Genomic DNA, 16181 nt, shown 5'->3' with positions numbered 1-16181 from the left:
AAATTTTTTTGCATTGGCTTCGGTGCTTCAAGGCCTACCTGGCTGCGTCGACGACTTCCTCCGTTACAGATGAACAAAAACTAAGTCTTCTCCATGCACGGGTGAGCCATCGTATTTCTACTCAACTTGATGAAGCTAACTCTTATACTGAGGCCCTCGCGATACTCGAACGCCTGTACGTGCGGCCCGTGAACAAAGTCTAAGTGGCCACATCTTCACAACTCGCCGCCAGCGCCCTGGGGAGCCGCTAGATGACTATCTGCGTGACCTCAAACCCTCGCACTCGACTGTAACTACCAGGCCGTTACAGCCGCTCAGCACATGGAACTTGCCGTCCGAGACGTGTACGCTGCGGGGGTCCGATCAAATTATGTGCGGCAGCGTCTCCTTGAGAAAGGGGCCCAGGACCTGAAGGACACGGTAAAACTGGCGACCTCGTTGGAGGTCGCTTTCCAAAGCCTAACTGCGTTCCCGGCCAATCACGAGACCCTATCGTGGACCCCCGACCAAAGGCTGCCCCAGGCCTGCGCCGTGCGGCCACCCGCCCACCACGGAGGGCTATCGTGCCATTTTTGCGGCCAGCCCCAACACCCCCGGCAGTAATGTCCGGCCCGCAACGCGAACTGCAGCAGCTGCGGGCGAAAAGGACACTTCGCTAAGGTCTGCTGGCCAAATCAAAAAACTCAAACCCTAACTTGAACACTCGCTCCTCCGACTCTCAGGCTCGCAGACCCCGTAATGTGGCAGCGTGTCTGCCGACTCCGCCTCCACACAACGTGCGACTCACGGGGGCCGCCATCTTGACCATCTTCCCCCACGCGGCCGGCCATGTGCGATCCATTGGGGCCGGCATCTTCCTCGCTGCTCGCCACGTGTGATCCATGGGGGTGGCCATCTTGGATGCCATCTTCCTCGCCACCCACCACGTGCGATCAACGGGGGCCGCCACCTTGGCCATCAACCGCTACACCGCTCAAAGATTACGACCTTCGCGGACGGTCATTGCGGGGTTGCTCCAGCACCGCCGACCGCGCCACCGACTACCCTCAACTCAGCGCAGTCACCTTGGATCAGTCGCGGCCCAAGCACCTCAAGAGTGCCATGATGTCCGTCCGGATCAACGGATACGAGACACCGTGCCTGTTCGACTCCGGGAGCACTGAGAGCTTGGTTCACCCGGATCTGGGGAACTACCACGGGGGCCACGCTTCCGTCCTGGTTCAGGACACCGGGCCCTGTCCTCCTTCGGAAACACGTTCGGACACACAAGACCGACCCCTTGGTAGAGAGGGTCCAGCTCCTGCACTCGAACCTCCACTACGTGTATGTTGAACACCCCGATGGCCGGCCCTCCGGGACCTGGCACCCGCAGGCTCTACCACCAGTACCACCGATACACCCCTCACACTACACCCCACCTGTCCTCCCATGCCCTGCGCCCCCGCAGCTATTTGCTTCTCGCTCTCCCTTCCACCCGGCACACCAGTCCGCAGGAGTGAAGCTCAGGAAGAGCCATCCCCGGAGTCCACCCCCGGGCCCACACCGAACATCCTTCCACAGCCACCCGAAACAGCTGCAACACCAGGGCTTTGTTGGTCGCAACGCACGATCCGGGCGCCGGACCGACTGAACTTATAAACTCGTCACCCCGCCGAGCTTGATTTTTAACAGGGGATGAATGTGGTGAATGTGGAACTGGTAATTCACACTATACCTTACTGTTGTCCCTGTGGGCCCCATCTGTGAGCCACTATGCGGCTCTGCCCACGCGGGGAGATGAGGAGCATGTACAGGGATCCGTCCTAGGCTCCGCCCCCTTTAGGGAGTATAAGTGCCGCGGTCCTGCGAGACCGCCCTCAGTATCGTGCAGTCGCAGGCAGGCTCAATTGTAAGCCGATTAAAGCCACAGTTTATTCCAACTCGTGTCTCAGAGTGGATTGATGGTCGCATCAATAATATAGGGCATTCCCTGATGCCCCATGCTCTCAGGGCGACATGCATGCTATCGGTCTCATCCCGGCAATGGCAGCAAATCCTGCAGTCCAGGCATCTTGTTTTGCGTGGTCCAGCTCAAATGTGATATAGTCTGATGCCTGGGCATACAGAGCATCCATAATCTGTGGGTCAAAGATTTGGATATGTCACACAGGTCCCCGCTTGAGCCCTGGAATGACCCAGTGGTATAGAAATTGAGGGTAATGGTGACCTTCACGGCCACCGGGAGTGTGTGTCCTCCTCTTCCACCTGGTGTTATGTCAACGAGGGCATGGCACAGGTGCTGCACTGTCTCCCTGCTGGCTTCTGGGCACATGGGGTGGGATTCTGTGATCCTGAGGCTAAGTGTTGACGCAGTCGTAAACCCCCTCGCGTTTCTCGACGGCGTCAACACGGCCTCAGGATCAGCAATTCTGGCCCCTACAGGTCGCCAGCACGACACTGGAGCAGTTCACACTGCTCCAGCTGCTGATCCCGGTGTCAACTTGACGCTGCTGGATCCACACATGCACAGTGGCACCAACGCTAAAGCGCGCATGGGCAGTGGCTCCCTTCAACGCGCCAGCCCCGACGCAACATGGCACATGGCTACAGGGGCCGGCACGGAAGAAAGGAGGCCCCCAGCCAGAGAGGCTGGCCTGCCGATTGGTGGGCCCCGATCGCAGGCCAGGCCACATTGGAGCCCCCCTCCCCCCCCCCCCCCGGGGTCAGACCCCCCTCCCCTCCCCACAGGCTGCCCCCTGACCCTTCCACGTCCAGTTCCCGACGGCTGAGAGCAGATATGGACGGCGCCAGCGGGACTTGGCTTTTTTACGATGGCCGTTGGCCCATTCCAGGCTGAGAATCGGCGGGGGAGCCGCGTAGAGCACCCTCCCACCTGCGCTGCGCCAGCCGCTCTGCAGAGAATGGCGTGCCGGAGTCATAGCGGCGTGGCACAATTTTAGCCAGTCGCAGGGACTTTCCGGCTGGACCCCGGGCTGAGAAAATCCCGCCCATGGTTTCTGTCAGCTCATTGACTGACCAATGATGCCTGTACACCTTGGATCATCGTTGGCCTCCCCTTCTGGGTCCCTCCTCAATATGATGGGCAATCAAGGTCTTCAGGGTGTGCAACGGCCCCCTGTACATGAGATGCCTCCTCCAACCTGAGTTGTCACTGTTGCGTTCGACAGTTTCTTCCCGCCTCAGCTGTCACAAGCAACACGAGGGCAGCCTTCGCTGGATCGACACCAGCAAACATAGTTACATCTATAGTTATGACTGTGGAAGGAAGCCGGAGCATCCAGAGGAACCCCACACTGACACAGGGAGAAAGTGCAAACTCAACACAGACAGTCACCCGTTGTGTTCTGTGACTTTGTCCTCACAATGATTCATGCAAAACTGCTGGTAACTTAACTAGAATGATGATTTATTTATCCACACGTGGAAAGGTAACAAACAGAATACTATGAAGACTAGTTACTATTTAAGTTTTGTGGACTCTCCTGGAACTACCCTATGTGCGCCTGTCCTGTTGTACGCCTTAATTCCAACTGCCGAGACTCAGATGCCACATGTCCGATGCCTGACGCCATCAGCTGGTTGGAGGTTGCATTGCTAACTATATACAATATTATTCACAAGCATATCACCACATCACCCAAGGCCAGAATTGAACTCAGGTCCCTGGCGCTGGGAGGCAGCAGTGCTAACCACTGTGCCACTGTGCGCCCAGTATCCACTATGGCCAAACCTTGGGAGCCAGGCTGACATAAAATAAAGTTATGTGTCTTTTGATTATGTCGTTCTTTTAAACAGCTAAAAACACTTTCTTTAATTTAAAAAACATTAAATGCAAAGGAGGTCCTTCAAGTAATGCCTTTTGAAAACAAATATTTCTTAGATGGCGTGGAGTTCTTAAAATGTATACAGGAGAACCTTTTAGCTCAATATGTAGAGGGTCCAACAAGGGATGGTGCAGTGCTTTATCTAATTCTGGGGAATGAAGCCAGACACATGGTTGATGTGTTGGTGGGTGGTAGTGACCACAACATGATACAATTTAAGTTTATTATGGACAAAGAGATGGATAATTCCAAAAAATGTTTTGGATTTTAGTAAAATAAGGCAGAATCTGGTCAAGGTAGACTGAAAAGAGTAACTTGTGAGGAAATGTACGGAAAAGTAGTGGGGGCATTCAAAAAGGAAATGGGTAGGTATAGGCCCAACATGTTCCCTCTAGGGACATAAGGAGTAACACACCTAGAGAACAATGGATGACCAGAGCCATTCAGGATATGATGAGAAGGAAAAGAGAGACTTTTAGCAAGTCCAAAGGGAGCAAATCAACAGAACCACTAGTGGAGTACAGAAAATGCAGGATGGAGCTTAAGAAAGCAATTAGGAGAGCTCTGGCTGATGAAAGTAGAGAAAACCCCAACATTCCCTAAGTATATCAATGGGAAGAGGATAACCAGGGAAAGAGTAGGCACATTAGGGAGCAAGGGGGAAATCTGTGGTGAATTCTCGGTGTTGAACAAATACGTTATATCTGTCTTCACCCCAGAGAAGAGGAGGTCGATATAGAAATCTGGGAGAGAGACTGTCAGGTTCTTGAGCAAATTGTCATAGGGAGTGACAAGGTATTAGAGGTATTGTCGTGGTTAAAAGTGGACAAATCACTAGGTCCAGATGAATTGTATCCCAGGATGCTATGGAAAGTGAGGAAGGAGATTGTCGGGGCACTGACCCAAATCTTTCATTCCTCTCTAGCCTCGGTGGAGGTGCCAGAGAATTGGAGAACAGGTAATGTAGTCCTACTATTTGATACAGATTGTAGAGATAAGCCAGGGAATTATAGACTACTGAGTCTCACGTCAGTGGTGCGAAAATTATTGGAGAAAATTCTGAAGACGAGAATCTATCTTCACTTGGAGAGGCAAGATTTGGTCAGGGATAGTCAGCACAACCTTGTCAGAGGGAGGTCATGCCTAACAAATTAGACTGAATTTTTTGAGCATGTGACCAGGTATGTAGATGAGGTTGGCGCAAGTGATATAGTTTACATAGATTTCAGCAAAAGCCTTTGACAAGGGGGGGACTTATAAAAAAAGGCAATTGCATATGGGATATAGGGTAACTTGATAAGGTGGATTCAAAATTGGTTTAGCTGTCAGAGACAGAGGCTGATGACAGACGACTGCTTGAGTGACTGGAAACTATTGTCCAGTGGCATACCACAGGGATCTGTTCTGGGCTTCCTATTGTTTATCATTTATATAAACAACATAGATGACAAATGTGGAGGGGTTGGACCAGCAAGTGTGTCGGGGACACAAAGATTGGCTGGGTGGTTAACAGTGAAATTGAGGGTCTTGGGTTACAGGAAGGTACAGAAGGGATGGTCAAATGAGCAGAAAAGTGGCAGATGGAATTTAACCCTGCAAAGTGTGAGGTGATACACTTCGGAAGGAGTAATGCAACAAGGAAGTATTCAATCAATGGTCTGACACTGGGAAGTTCCAAGGAACAAAGGGCGCTTGGCGTGTTTGTCCATAGGTCTCTGAAGGCAGAAGGGCAGATTAATAGGGTGATGAAAAAGGCATATGGACACTTGCTTTTATCAATCAAGGCATGGATTACAAAATCAGGGAGATCATGTTGGAGTTATATGGAACTTGGGTGAGGCCACAGCTGGAATACTATGTGCAATTCTGGTCATCACATTATAGGAAGGATTTGATTGCACTGGAGGGAGTGCAGAGGCGATTCACCAGGATGTTGCCTGGGATGGAACATTAAGTTATGAAGAAAGGTTGAATAGGCTTGGCTTGTTTTCTCCAGAGCGGAGAAGACTGAAGGGCGGCCTGATTGGGGTGTGAAAGATTATGAAGGGCATTGGCAGGGATAGGATAAGGAGCAGCTGTTCCCCTTAGTTGAAGGGTCAGTTACGAGGGGACATAAGTTCAAGGTGAGGAGCAGGAGGTTAAGGGAGAATTTGAAGAAAAACCTAGCCAGAGGGTGGTGACATCTGGACTGCACTGCTTGGGAGGGTGGAAGATGGCGGGTTGCCTCACATCCTTTAAAACTACCTGGATGAGCACTTGGCACATTATAACATTCAAGGTTATGGGCCAAGTGCTGGAAAATAGGATTAGGTAGGTAAGTCAGGTGTTTGTCATGCGTTGGTGCAGATTCTATGGGCCGAAGGGCCTCTTCTGCACTGACTTTTCTATGATTCTGTAATTTCTATTCTATAACCATTTGGATCTGTCAATCAAACAATTCACTTAACAGCACCTTATCGCAATAATGTTAGTTTGTAAAATCAGCCAGTGCAGTAAAAATCCTGCAACGAAAGGCCGCAGGCTCATGTCAACAGACCAAATCAAATATCAAGCACTGATTTATTTTTGAACTCCTGATTTTATTTTTCAATTTGAATCCCAGCAAAGTTAAATCTATTGACAGCTTTGTCAGTTCCGGTGGGTTTTGTCAGTTCCAATGAGTTTTATTAGTCCTATGATAGCTTTTACAGTTCTTTTACAGCTTGACAATTCTATGACAGCTTTGACAGTTCCAATGAACTTATGTGCTTAACCACGTTTACTTATAACAATCCCAAAGTGTGCCTTGCCTCTCCCAAATGTTTTCCGGTACCATATGCAAATGTGTACCTTACTTTTTCAAAGATGGTACCCTCGTTAGCCAAACAAATCCACCAAGTTCAGTTCTTAACCTGGTCTAATTTACATATGCTGCGTTTCGCGCTCCTCGGCTAACAAAATCCCACTTAGGAAGATTCTGATGATTTGACTGGATAGGTGCCTCCATCAGTCATATGTGTGTGAACTCCAGCCTGACTCCAGTCTCACTGCTATGAAAATAGGAAATGCCATGTTCGAGGGTTGGATTTTGGTTTTTCAGCCATTTCCTCTACTTACATCATGATGGAGAGTCTCTCCATTGTGGTGAAAATCTGGGCCAGAGTTAGCATTTCAGGTTGATGACCATTAATCAGAACTGGTAAAAGCTAGCATCGTAATAGGTTTGAGCAAGGGATGGGCAGAACAGTTCAGGACAAAAAGAAGATCTGTGCTAGATTGGGAGGCCCAGAGGACCGAATGATAGAAAGGGCCAAAGGAATTGGGCAGGAGGTGTGCTGCTGTCTGAATCGCAGACCTTTTGAAAGTTTGCAATGAATCGCACGTGCTGATACCAAAATCTGGGCTATTTCCTAGTGTAGTAATCACAATTATTAATCTAATCTATTGAGAGGAGGGGTGCAATGTTGGTCAATGACAGTAGCCACCCTTCCCCAAGTAACATGCTGCGACTTGAGGCTTAGCTTTAAAGTTGTTTTTCATTTCCTTGCAAAAATGTATTTTCCTCTTTCACTTGCAGGTTGTGGTGGGATATTTACAGCTCCCAAAGGAGAAATCCATTCGCCAAACTATCCCAGTCCTTACAGCAACAACGTAGATTGTTCCTGGGTCATCACTGTGAATAACCACTATCGCATCCTGTTTGACTTCGCTGACTTTGACCTTGAACATCATCAATCTTGTGATTCTGACTATGTAGCTGTAAGTCATTAAAAAAAATCAATTAAATCCATAAATTATTTTGGTAGTTGCTTGAAAGAGTTTTATTAAAGGGTTTGTGATATTTTAAAAGATTGGGTAATTATTAGTAAATCAATACAGTATTAACGTATCTACATTAATATTTGTGTGCTATTTCAATTTAGATGTTCTCCCAATTCTCCTTCATGGATAACAATTTTCAGGCCATCTTGATGGACCTCCAAAAAACTGACTCAATATCTTACAGATTCTGTTGTCAATGCTGATTTCACTGGGGATTTCTTTTTAAACGGAGCGTACTCTATTCCTCCCATTGTGACTCAGCACCTGATACTTGTCACCTGCACAGTTGCTTAATTATATGCTTAGCCTCAACTGGAAATCATGAGCATAACTTTGTGAGGCAGGGAAATAGCTTTTGGCACCAATAAATCACTTTCTTTATCCTCAGATATAACGAAAGGAATCAGCGGTTAGAAAGACCTAAGAAGCATTTTCGATAAATGTTTATGCACATTGTGGAGATGGAAGTCAATTCTGGAGAACTCAATACTTCCTCTGCTTTGGCAGCCCAGTCTCACCACTGATCATCTTCTGATCAGATGGGAAGTAAAGTTCCTTCTACTCCGCCTCAAAATTATGCTTCAATCCCAACTTCAGAAAAGCACTCGCAACTGGACCAGAGTGAAGTTTTCAGTTTCCTACGTCAGCCAACATTATAGTCTCTTATGAAATTACCAACACAGTGCAGAATTATGCATGTTTTTGCTCTGCCAATTTGTGCTAATTGGGGACTGTATCAAGAGTGTCTTAACATAGTTTAGGCACATTGGTTAGAAAGGTTTCTGCTTTCATATTCTTGGTTCATTAATCACCAGAAATATCATAGGCTGACGTGCGGAATTATTGCCCAGAAGGTTGAAATGGATACTCTCCCCTATTGTTTCTGTAGAGCAAAGGAACTTTAGCTTGCTGTCTCATACCCGGCCAGTGGTTACTTGATGCTGCAAAAAGGTAGCAAAGGTACAAACTCCTAACATTGACACTCCTCAAAGTCAACCCAGAAAAAATAAAATTAGAAGGAAGTGTCCATGTTGATTTTACGAACAGAGTAACTGATGCATGCAGAATTTTGATGACACGGTACAAAAATTACCATGCAAAAATTGAAAATAGTGCCAAATAAATCCAATCTTATATTGCTCAGGACTTTGTATTAACTGTTTCTCATTATGATGGAGCTGTATAAAATGCTGGTTAGGCCACAGCTGGTGTACTGTGTGCCGTTCTGGTCACCACACTATATAGGAAGGAAGTGATTGCACTATAGAGGGTGCAGAGGAGATTCACCAGGATGTTGCCTGGGCTTTTGCCTGTTGCCTTTCAGCTATGAAGAGAGGATGGTTAAGCTGGAGTTGATTTCCTTACAGCAGAGAAGGGTGAGGGGGGACCTAATTGAGGTGTATAAAATTATGAGAGGAAAAGATTGTGTGGATAGGAAAGAACTTTGCCCCTTAACGGAGGGGTCAGTAACCAGGGGGCATAGAGTTCAGGTAATAGGCAGGAGGTTTAGAGGAGATGTGAGGAAAACCTTTTTCACCCAGAGGATGGTGGGAATGTGGAACTCACTGCCTGAAAGGGTGGTAGAGGTGCGAACACACACAACATTTAAGAAGTATTTGGATGAGTACTTGAAATGCCATAGTGTACAAGGTACTGAAAATGTGATTAGAGTAAATAGGTGCTTGATGGTTGGCATGGACACGATGGGCCGAATGGCTGTAGAAACCCTATGGCCGTGATTTACTGGCCGTGTTGCACCCGAAAGGCAGCATGGCGTGGCCAGTAGATCCAACATAATCTCGCGATATGTTGCGATCTGAATCCCGCACATTGTGGGCGGGATCAGCATTTTGAAAATCTACATATTGGAGCGAGACAGCTAGCCTCTCTCTAATATGCACTTGTCAGATCTACCGAGGCCCTGGGATCTATCCCCTTTGCCTTGGAGACCTTGGGTGAGCGCCGTTCAGTGGCTTGTCCCCACAAGTGGGGACCAGGCGGAATGGCACTTGGTGGTGTCCACCAGGGAATTGAAGTCTCCCAGTGGTGCCCTCTGGGTAAGGTGGCATGCTGGTACTGCCAAGGTGCCCAGATGGCACTGACTGAAGTGATGCCAGGATTTATTTTTGAATTTTAGAGTGGCCAATTACTTATTTCCAATTAAGGGACAATTTAGCATGGCCAATCCACCCAGCTTGCAAATCTTTGGGTTGTGGGGGCAAAACCCAACGCAAACACGGGGAGAATGTGCAAGCTCCACACGGACAGTGACCCATAGCTGGGATCGAACCTGGGACCTCGGCGCTGTTAACCCAGTGTTAACCCATTCTGCCACCATGCTGCCCTGAGTGATGCCAGGTTGGCACTATTCCCGTGGTGAGGATTGGGTCCGGGGGTGCCCTGTGTGTGTGTGAGGTTGGGTACGGGGGGGATCCCCCCCTTATAGGTGAGTTGGGGCTTGGGGGAGGGTTTGGGGTCATGTGGAGGAGAGGGGGGGGGGGGGGGGGGATCTCGATCTCTTCTTGCACTGAGGAGCTCCAGCGAGGGAAAATGGGACTAAGTGTGGCCTTGGCGGGGAGTTCCCCGCTGAGGCCCTGAATTGCAACAGAGTTCTGAGCTGCTGAGAAACACCTGGCTAAATGTGTTCATCACAGGACTCTGTTCCAATTTAGTTAGATCACGCCCTATGATTCTATTAATTACTGTTGAGATAGTATTTTTTATAGACTTGCTACAGTGCAGAAAGAGACCATTTGCCCATCGAGTCTGCATTCCTCTCTGAAAGAATACCTTACCCATGCCCATACCCCGCCCTATTCCCATAGCCCCACCTAACCTGCACATCTTTGGACTATGGGAGGCAACCGGAACACCCGAAGGAACCCCTCGCAGACAAGTGCAAGCCCCACACAGATAGTCACCAGAGGCCGGAATTGAACCCGATTCCCTTGCACAGTGAGGCAGCAGTGCTAACCACTGTGCCACCATGCTGCCTATTTGAAATGAGCTCTGAAGACCTATCTCAGTCAATCCTATGTGCACTCTCAATTTGGCACAAATGGAATGTTTCTTATTCGTTTCTTACAAATTTTGTTTGAGACAAAGCTTTTCACTGTTTTTTTAATGGAAATACCTGTGCTGCGAACGTCGCAAATTAAAGATGGAGATTAACTGCAGATCTACTGGCTCATGAGCATTACCAATGAAGCTTCTTTATGGAGACTGCATCTTCTCAGCCTGTATTCAGCTGGTCCTTCATTATATATCCAAGGAGAAAATAAGTACTGTTCTTCACTCTGCTGCATTCTGCTTGTAAAAAATAAGGCAGAGTTAGTTTGTATTCCAAAGTATCAGCACACATAGGAACATGCTGCAATACAAATTTGAAATCTAGGATACAATAAGGTTGATTAAGCAGCCCACATGATTTCTTTCGTAATACTTTTTTTACTGCTGATGAATCATATCACTGGCACAGCTGCAGGGAGGTCTGAAATGGCTCACACAATGGCTGGAGGAGAATTGGACAGATCAGTTTAAATGCGCATATAACAGATGTATAGGCTTTCCTGTGTGTAAATGAAAGGAAATGTGATCACTGAGAATGGCCATTGCACTAATTAAGTTCAAACTAGAATGGAGGTTTCAGAATTGGAAACACATGTTCATTCAGCAATCTTTTTGCTGTTTAACCCCTCCTGCTACTAATTTACAACTAGGTTTGAACAAGCTCTGCTCACCATATTAAAACATGTTTGTGTTAACTTAATATTTACCTTTATGGATTTATTTTCTTAAATGCTTGGTGTTTTGTGAACAAATGTGCACTTTCCTGAAATAAAGTTGCTCTTTGCTTGGAAGTTTTTGTGCTGATAGAAATATAAAAGAATCTGAAAGTATCTTGGTAATAATAATGAGTATTGCTAGAAAAAGAGACAAGCTGTTGAAACTTTTTTGACTTGCACTCATCAGAATAGATTTGTAAGAACAGCAAATCTAAAAGGATAACAAATTTATAATGCATGTGAAGAGGGTGCTGATTGGTTGGCAAGAGGACTCTGGTAGAGGAATTGCCATGGAGAATGCATCAGGAAAGCGTTAACGGTCAAGTTTTTGTTTAAATTCAAATTAGGCAGATTGACTCTAATTGGCCAAGGCGTTGCCATGGGGAATTAACTAAGGAATGGCTGTCCCACAAGCTGTTGTTTAGTTGAAATAGGCACATATTCTTTCTGTTAAAATGGATATATACCTATATGTGAATATATGTAGATACTAGCACACTTAAGTGAGCCACACTGTGAACCTGACCGATAATCAGAAATTGGTTTTCAGTGTAATTCTTAATATAATCAGGATTGTGTAGCAAATGTTGTCCAATTACAGAATCACATCTAATGTTGGACACCATGTTCTCAGTTTTGCAAGCAATGGCTGTTGAGTCTGGACTATTAAATTACCAGTAGGAGGTAAATGTGGGTGTTATGGAGTGACTTGCCCATTGGTTGCTTCATTCCCCTATAAAAGCTATGCGTTTCCCCATCTTAGTGTGATTTACTGGTCCTGCTATTGTCAACGTTGTGGGATCGAAATGTTTCGCTGGAGTGAACCGTTGATATAGCCTCCTGTTCTGATAGTATCAGAAACAACATATGTGGAGAATCATAGATTTCCCCTCACTTTTGGTTGCAGTAGTTAATCATTTGCTTAGACTTAAATGTTGAATGTATAATGGAAAAAAAGTGCCTAAAATCAATCTCGAAATAGATTGTCATCTCAGGAATGATTTAAAAAACCCAGCTGTGCTCATATGGGATCTTCAGTGCTTCAACCTCAGAGTCCTTTAATTAAACTAATGGCTGTAACCCAATGACCTAGTCACAGATTCACGTTTTCTTTGGTCTGTAATGGAACTAGACTCCACTTGTGCAAAAACACCCTTTGACTCCTTTTTTTTAGACCCAGACACCAAACAATCCTTTGTTCACAGTAAAATGTGACATCTGAGATCACCACTCAAAAAAATCTTCCTCGTTGCCATGACAGGATATGCCCTTGTAATTGATGAATCACTGCATCAAGGAACAGAACTATTTGAACAGTGAAATTGAAGCAAATGGCTACATTTACCTAGTGATGCCTCTTGGTATTTCTACTCTTACTGCGTATTCTGAAAATTGCCAAGAGTTTTGAATAACCTGAAAGGAAATATCTGGTTCCCAGTGTGTTATCCTTTGTTGCAGTTCATTGGGAACAGCTTCAAATTTGTTTTTAGGTGGGAACAGGGCAGTAATGTGTCTAAAATTGCGGGACACAACTCACCGACCTGTTTTTACCCATGGTCACCCGCTATGATTTTGGAAGGTGCTTAGAATCAGGACTGTTACAGGGGAGAGCCTGCTTGAATAAGCAAATTAGGGTCTTATGTCTTTAGAATTCTAATATCATTTTCAAATGTATGTGACTTCCACACTCTGTTGAATGATACAGGACACCCTCCTGGCCCACAAAACCTGCCCGTCGCTGTAGTCACTCAGCAGCTTTTAGAATATATAGAGGGAGGTGGTGGGGAGGGGGGTGGAGTTGGACACACACCCTGAGCTGCAATTACTAATGGCAATCTGTGTGGTCTTTTAGTTCAAAGTTAAAGGTTGCAGTTTTCCTTTCGCTGGGCCTCCGCAGGCCTATTATGGAGTCATTCAAAAGCAAATACAAGCACCCTTTTCTTAAGCTGGTCACATTCACATTTCACATTCTGAGGCAGGCTCAACATCTTGTTTTTTAAACATTTGTGAGCAGTTTTGAAAATTAGTTCTGTCTTGTCCACGAAGATGAAATTCATGTAAGAGGTGAGGTGAGGTGAAGGTGAATTTATTCATTTATTCGTTGCTGGCTGAGCCTGTGAAATGTATTTGCTAAGTTTTATTGCGCTGTGCTGCAGCTTTTTGGTTGGTTCTGCATCATTAAGCTTTGGAACCAAAGTATGTAATTCACACACCCTGGTTTAAATTTTACCATAATTTGCTAATTGTTCAAATTATGTCCATGTCTGACCATTAATGTGATTTAAAAACTGATTCTAATTAATTGGCTGCCTTTAGATTCTGAGCAATGCATTCACATGGTGCGAGAACGGAAACATAGAAATATGTTGTTTTAAAATAAATTGCCTCAGACACCCTTCCAAACATCTAACCTGTTTGATTTGTTCCATGTGGAGGAATTTAAATTTATCTTAATTTTACATGAAAACTGATCCTTGGTAATTTTCATTTCATTTCTTTACCATTGTTTTTCTACAAATAGCAATTGTCTTGACTCCAGTGATTAATGCCTCTTATGAAATGCCATTAGCATTTTTACTTCTCCATTTTTGACTCTGGTGCTTGTAAATTTGATGACATCCTACTTGAAACCTTCCAAGTTACTATTCCTATCTGTGTTAGTCGCCACTTTACATCTGCAGGACTCTGATACTACTGTAATCTAAAGTCCAATTATCTGGGTCCAGCTCACTGCATTTCCTTTAATTAAACTTGTGGTTCTCCCCCTGACGCACTTGTCATATATTTGTAAGTCTGGGATCTAGGCAGCGGTCTAACATTCTAAACCCCATGGCAACCAGTCTACATTTCACGTCTGCTGGATTAACATTGAGTCAAAAGATGATGCATCTCATGTATTATGAAATATAATTTAGCAAACCCCCATTCTGGTAAAATGCTAACTGCTACATAGAAAGGATCCTGCTGAATAGCTAAAGATAGGCTTTGCATTTTAAATTTTTCACATTTGAGCATAGTTAAAATTATATAAAAAGAATGCAAAAAACTGCACATATTTAAAACCTAAATTCAAACCAAAGAAAATTTGTGCCCGTTTCCGGGGAGGCATCCATGACAGCTACATCTTGGGATGCTCACAGATCCTAGCCATTTTCAAAGGAGACCAGCACCTGGAGGAATGGTTCCTCGGGGACAAAGGTTACACAATCAGGAGGTGGCTGATGATGCCAATGCAGAGGCCCCAAACACAAGCTGAGACTCGGTATAAAAAACTCCAGCATCAGCGCATGCGCTGGTCAAGCAGGGGGTAGACCTATTCAAGATGTGGTTTCACTTGAGCAGAGCCCAGTAGGTGCCCTGCATCATTGTGGTCTGCTGTGCTCTGCACAACCTGTCACTGCAGCTGGACATGGAGGATCACCACATCTGCTCGGATGAGGGCAAGGTCGAGTGAGGGCAGGGCAGTGAGGGCCTACCCACGGAGGAGGGTGAGGAAGGAACTCAGGCGATGGGCAAGGCTCGCATTGGGTGCAGTGCTACCTAAACAGCAGGCGCCAGTACTCTTGACATATAGAGGCTCACAGTCATGAAAGGCCACAAGGGCTTACATGTGACCCCACGCCCCCAAAATCCAAATAATGGGCCCCAAGCTGCACTTATCTGGTTTCCCCATGTCCTCTCCAGTGCCCCTTCTCCAATTAACACCCTGGAGGCTAATGACGGCCTGAGCCATTAATGGCCTCTGAAATATCCCTCGGGTATGAGGTCACCATCTCTAGTTTTTATAGAGCTGTTGTAAATCATGCTGGCGTGCATTCAATATTTAATGAGAGGCGAAGTCCTGGCGGGAGGGCTCGCTTATAAGATGCTAATGTATTTAAATTAGGTCTTGACCTTCCTGGGCAGGAACCTCATTATGTTACTGATGAGGGGCGTGAGCTCGCCAGCGAGAATTGTATTTCCCGATTCTCGCTGTATTTTACACTCACGCCGCCGTTCTCACTGATGGTTAACGCGGGCCCAAAATTACACCCTCGAAACGCTATCTCTGTTTTTCACCCACAATTGACACAAACCCTCAGGTTGCCTGAGAACCAGCTGATTTTCCAACCGCGCACACACAATGAGCTGAAGTAGGTGTCTGCAGATCATCGGCAGCATGTTGACAAATGAAGCCCACGTCGCAAAATGGTTCAAGCCTCACGTTGGCAAAAATGGACAGTTGGTGGGCACACGCCATTCACCGGCCACCGATCTGTTACCTGCCTGTAGTTAAAATTGCTTCCCTCATCTCCAAATTGGAGAAAGAAAGCAAGAAAAGAAGTGATGCAACTAAGATCTGAAATTGCTAATGTTAACTTTGAAACCAAAGAGCTCTCGTGTGTCCTGGAGGCTTACTGTGCAGGAAGCTTGCATTGAGCTTGGTCGCAATAAGAAGGCCTGAAGTGATGGGCAAATTATGAAATTGGCTTGAAACTTTTCAATAAATCGAATACTCTGCCCTGTGTTGCTCCCGTTGCTGTTCTTCATCATCCTGAATAACCTTTGCAATTGCTGCCTCTTCCCTTGTAGGTTTATGATGGTTTGGATGAAGCAGCCCCCCTGTTGGGAAAACTGTGTGGCGGTTTAATTCCAGGAGTGATCACCTCTACTCACAATAAAATCTATGTACGATTCCGCTCAAAAAACAGCCATGAGCACAGAGGATTCAGAGCACGGTTCAATCAAGGCATGTCCAATTTAAACCTTTATTTTTGAAGATTTGCATCGT

General features: G+C 46.1%; 1 protein-coding gene across 1 annotated transcript in view; it reads left to right on the top strand.

Annotated features, from left to right (window-relative positions):
* Positions 1 to 16181, top strand: part of cubn (cubilin (intrinsic factor-cobalamin receptor)) — a 450080-nt gene that overhangs the window by 180372 nt on the left and 253527 nt on the right. The window contains exons 25-26 of the mRNA XM_038796451.1: positions 7381 to 7562; positions 15983 to 16139. Coding sequence (XP_038652379.1) covers positions 7381 to 7562; positions 15983 to 16139 — 339 coding nt within the window. The remainder of the gene's footprint in view (positions 1 to 7380; positions 7563 to 15982; positions 16140 to 16181) is intronic.

This window comes from Scyliorhinus canicula, chromosome 5 (genome assembly GCF_902713615.1).
Source record: "Scyliorhinus canicula chromosome 5, sScyCan1.1, whole genome shotgun sequence".
Classification (NCBI taxonomy): domain Eukaryota; kingdom Metazoa; phylum Chordata; class Chondrichthyes; order Carcharhiniformes; family Scyliorhinidae; genus Scyliorhinus; species Scyliorhinus canicula.
This window is presented reverse-complemented; position numbering and strand designations above follow the sequence as displayed.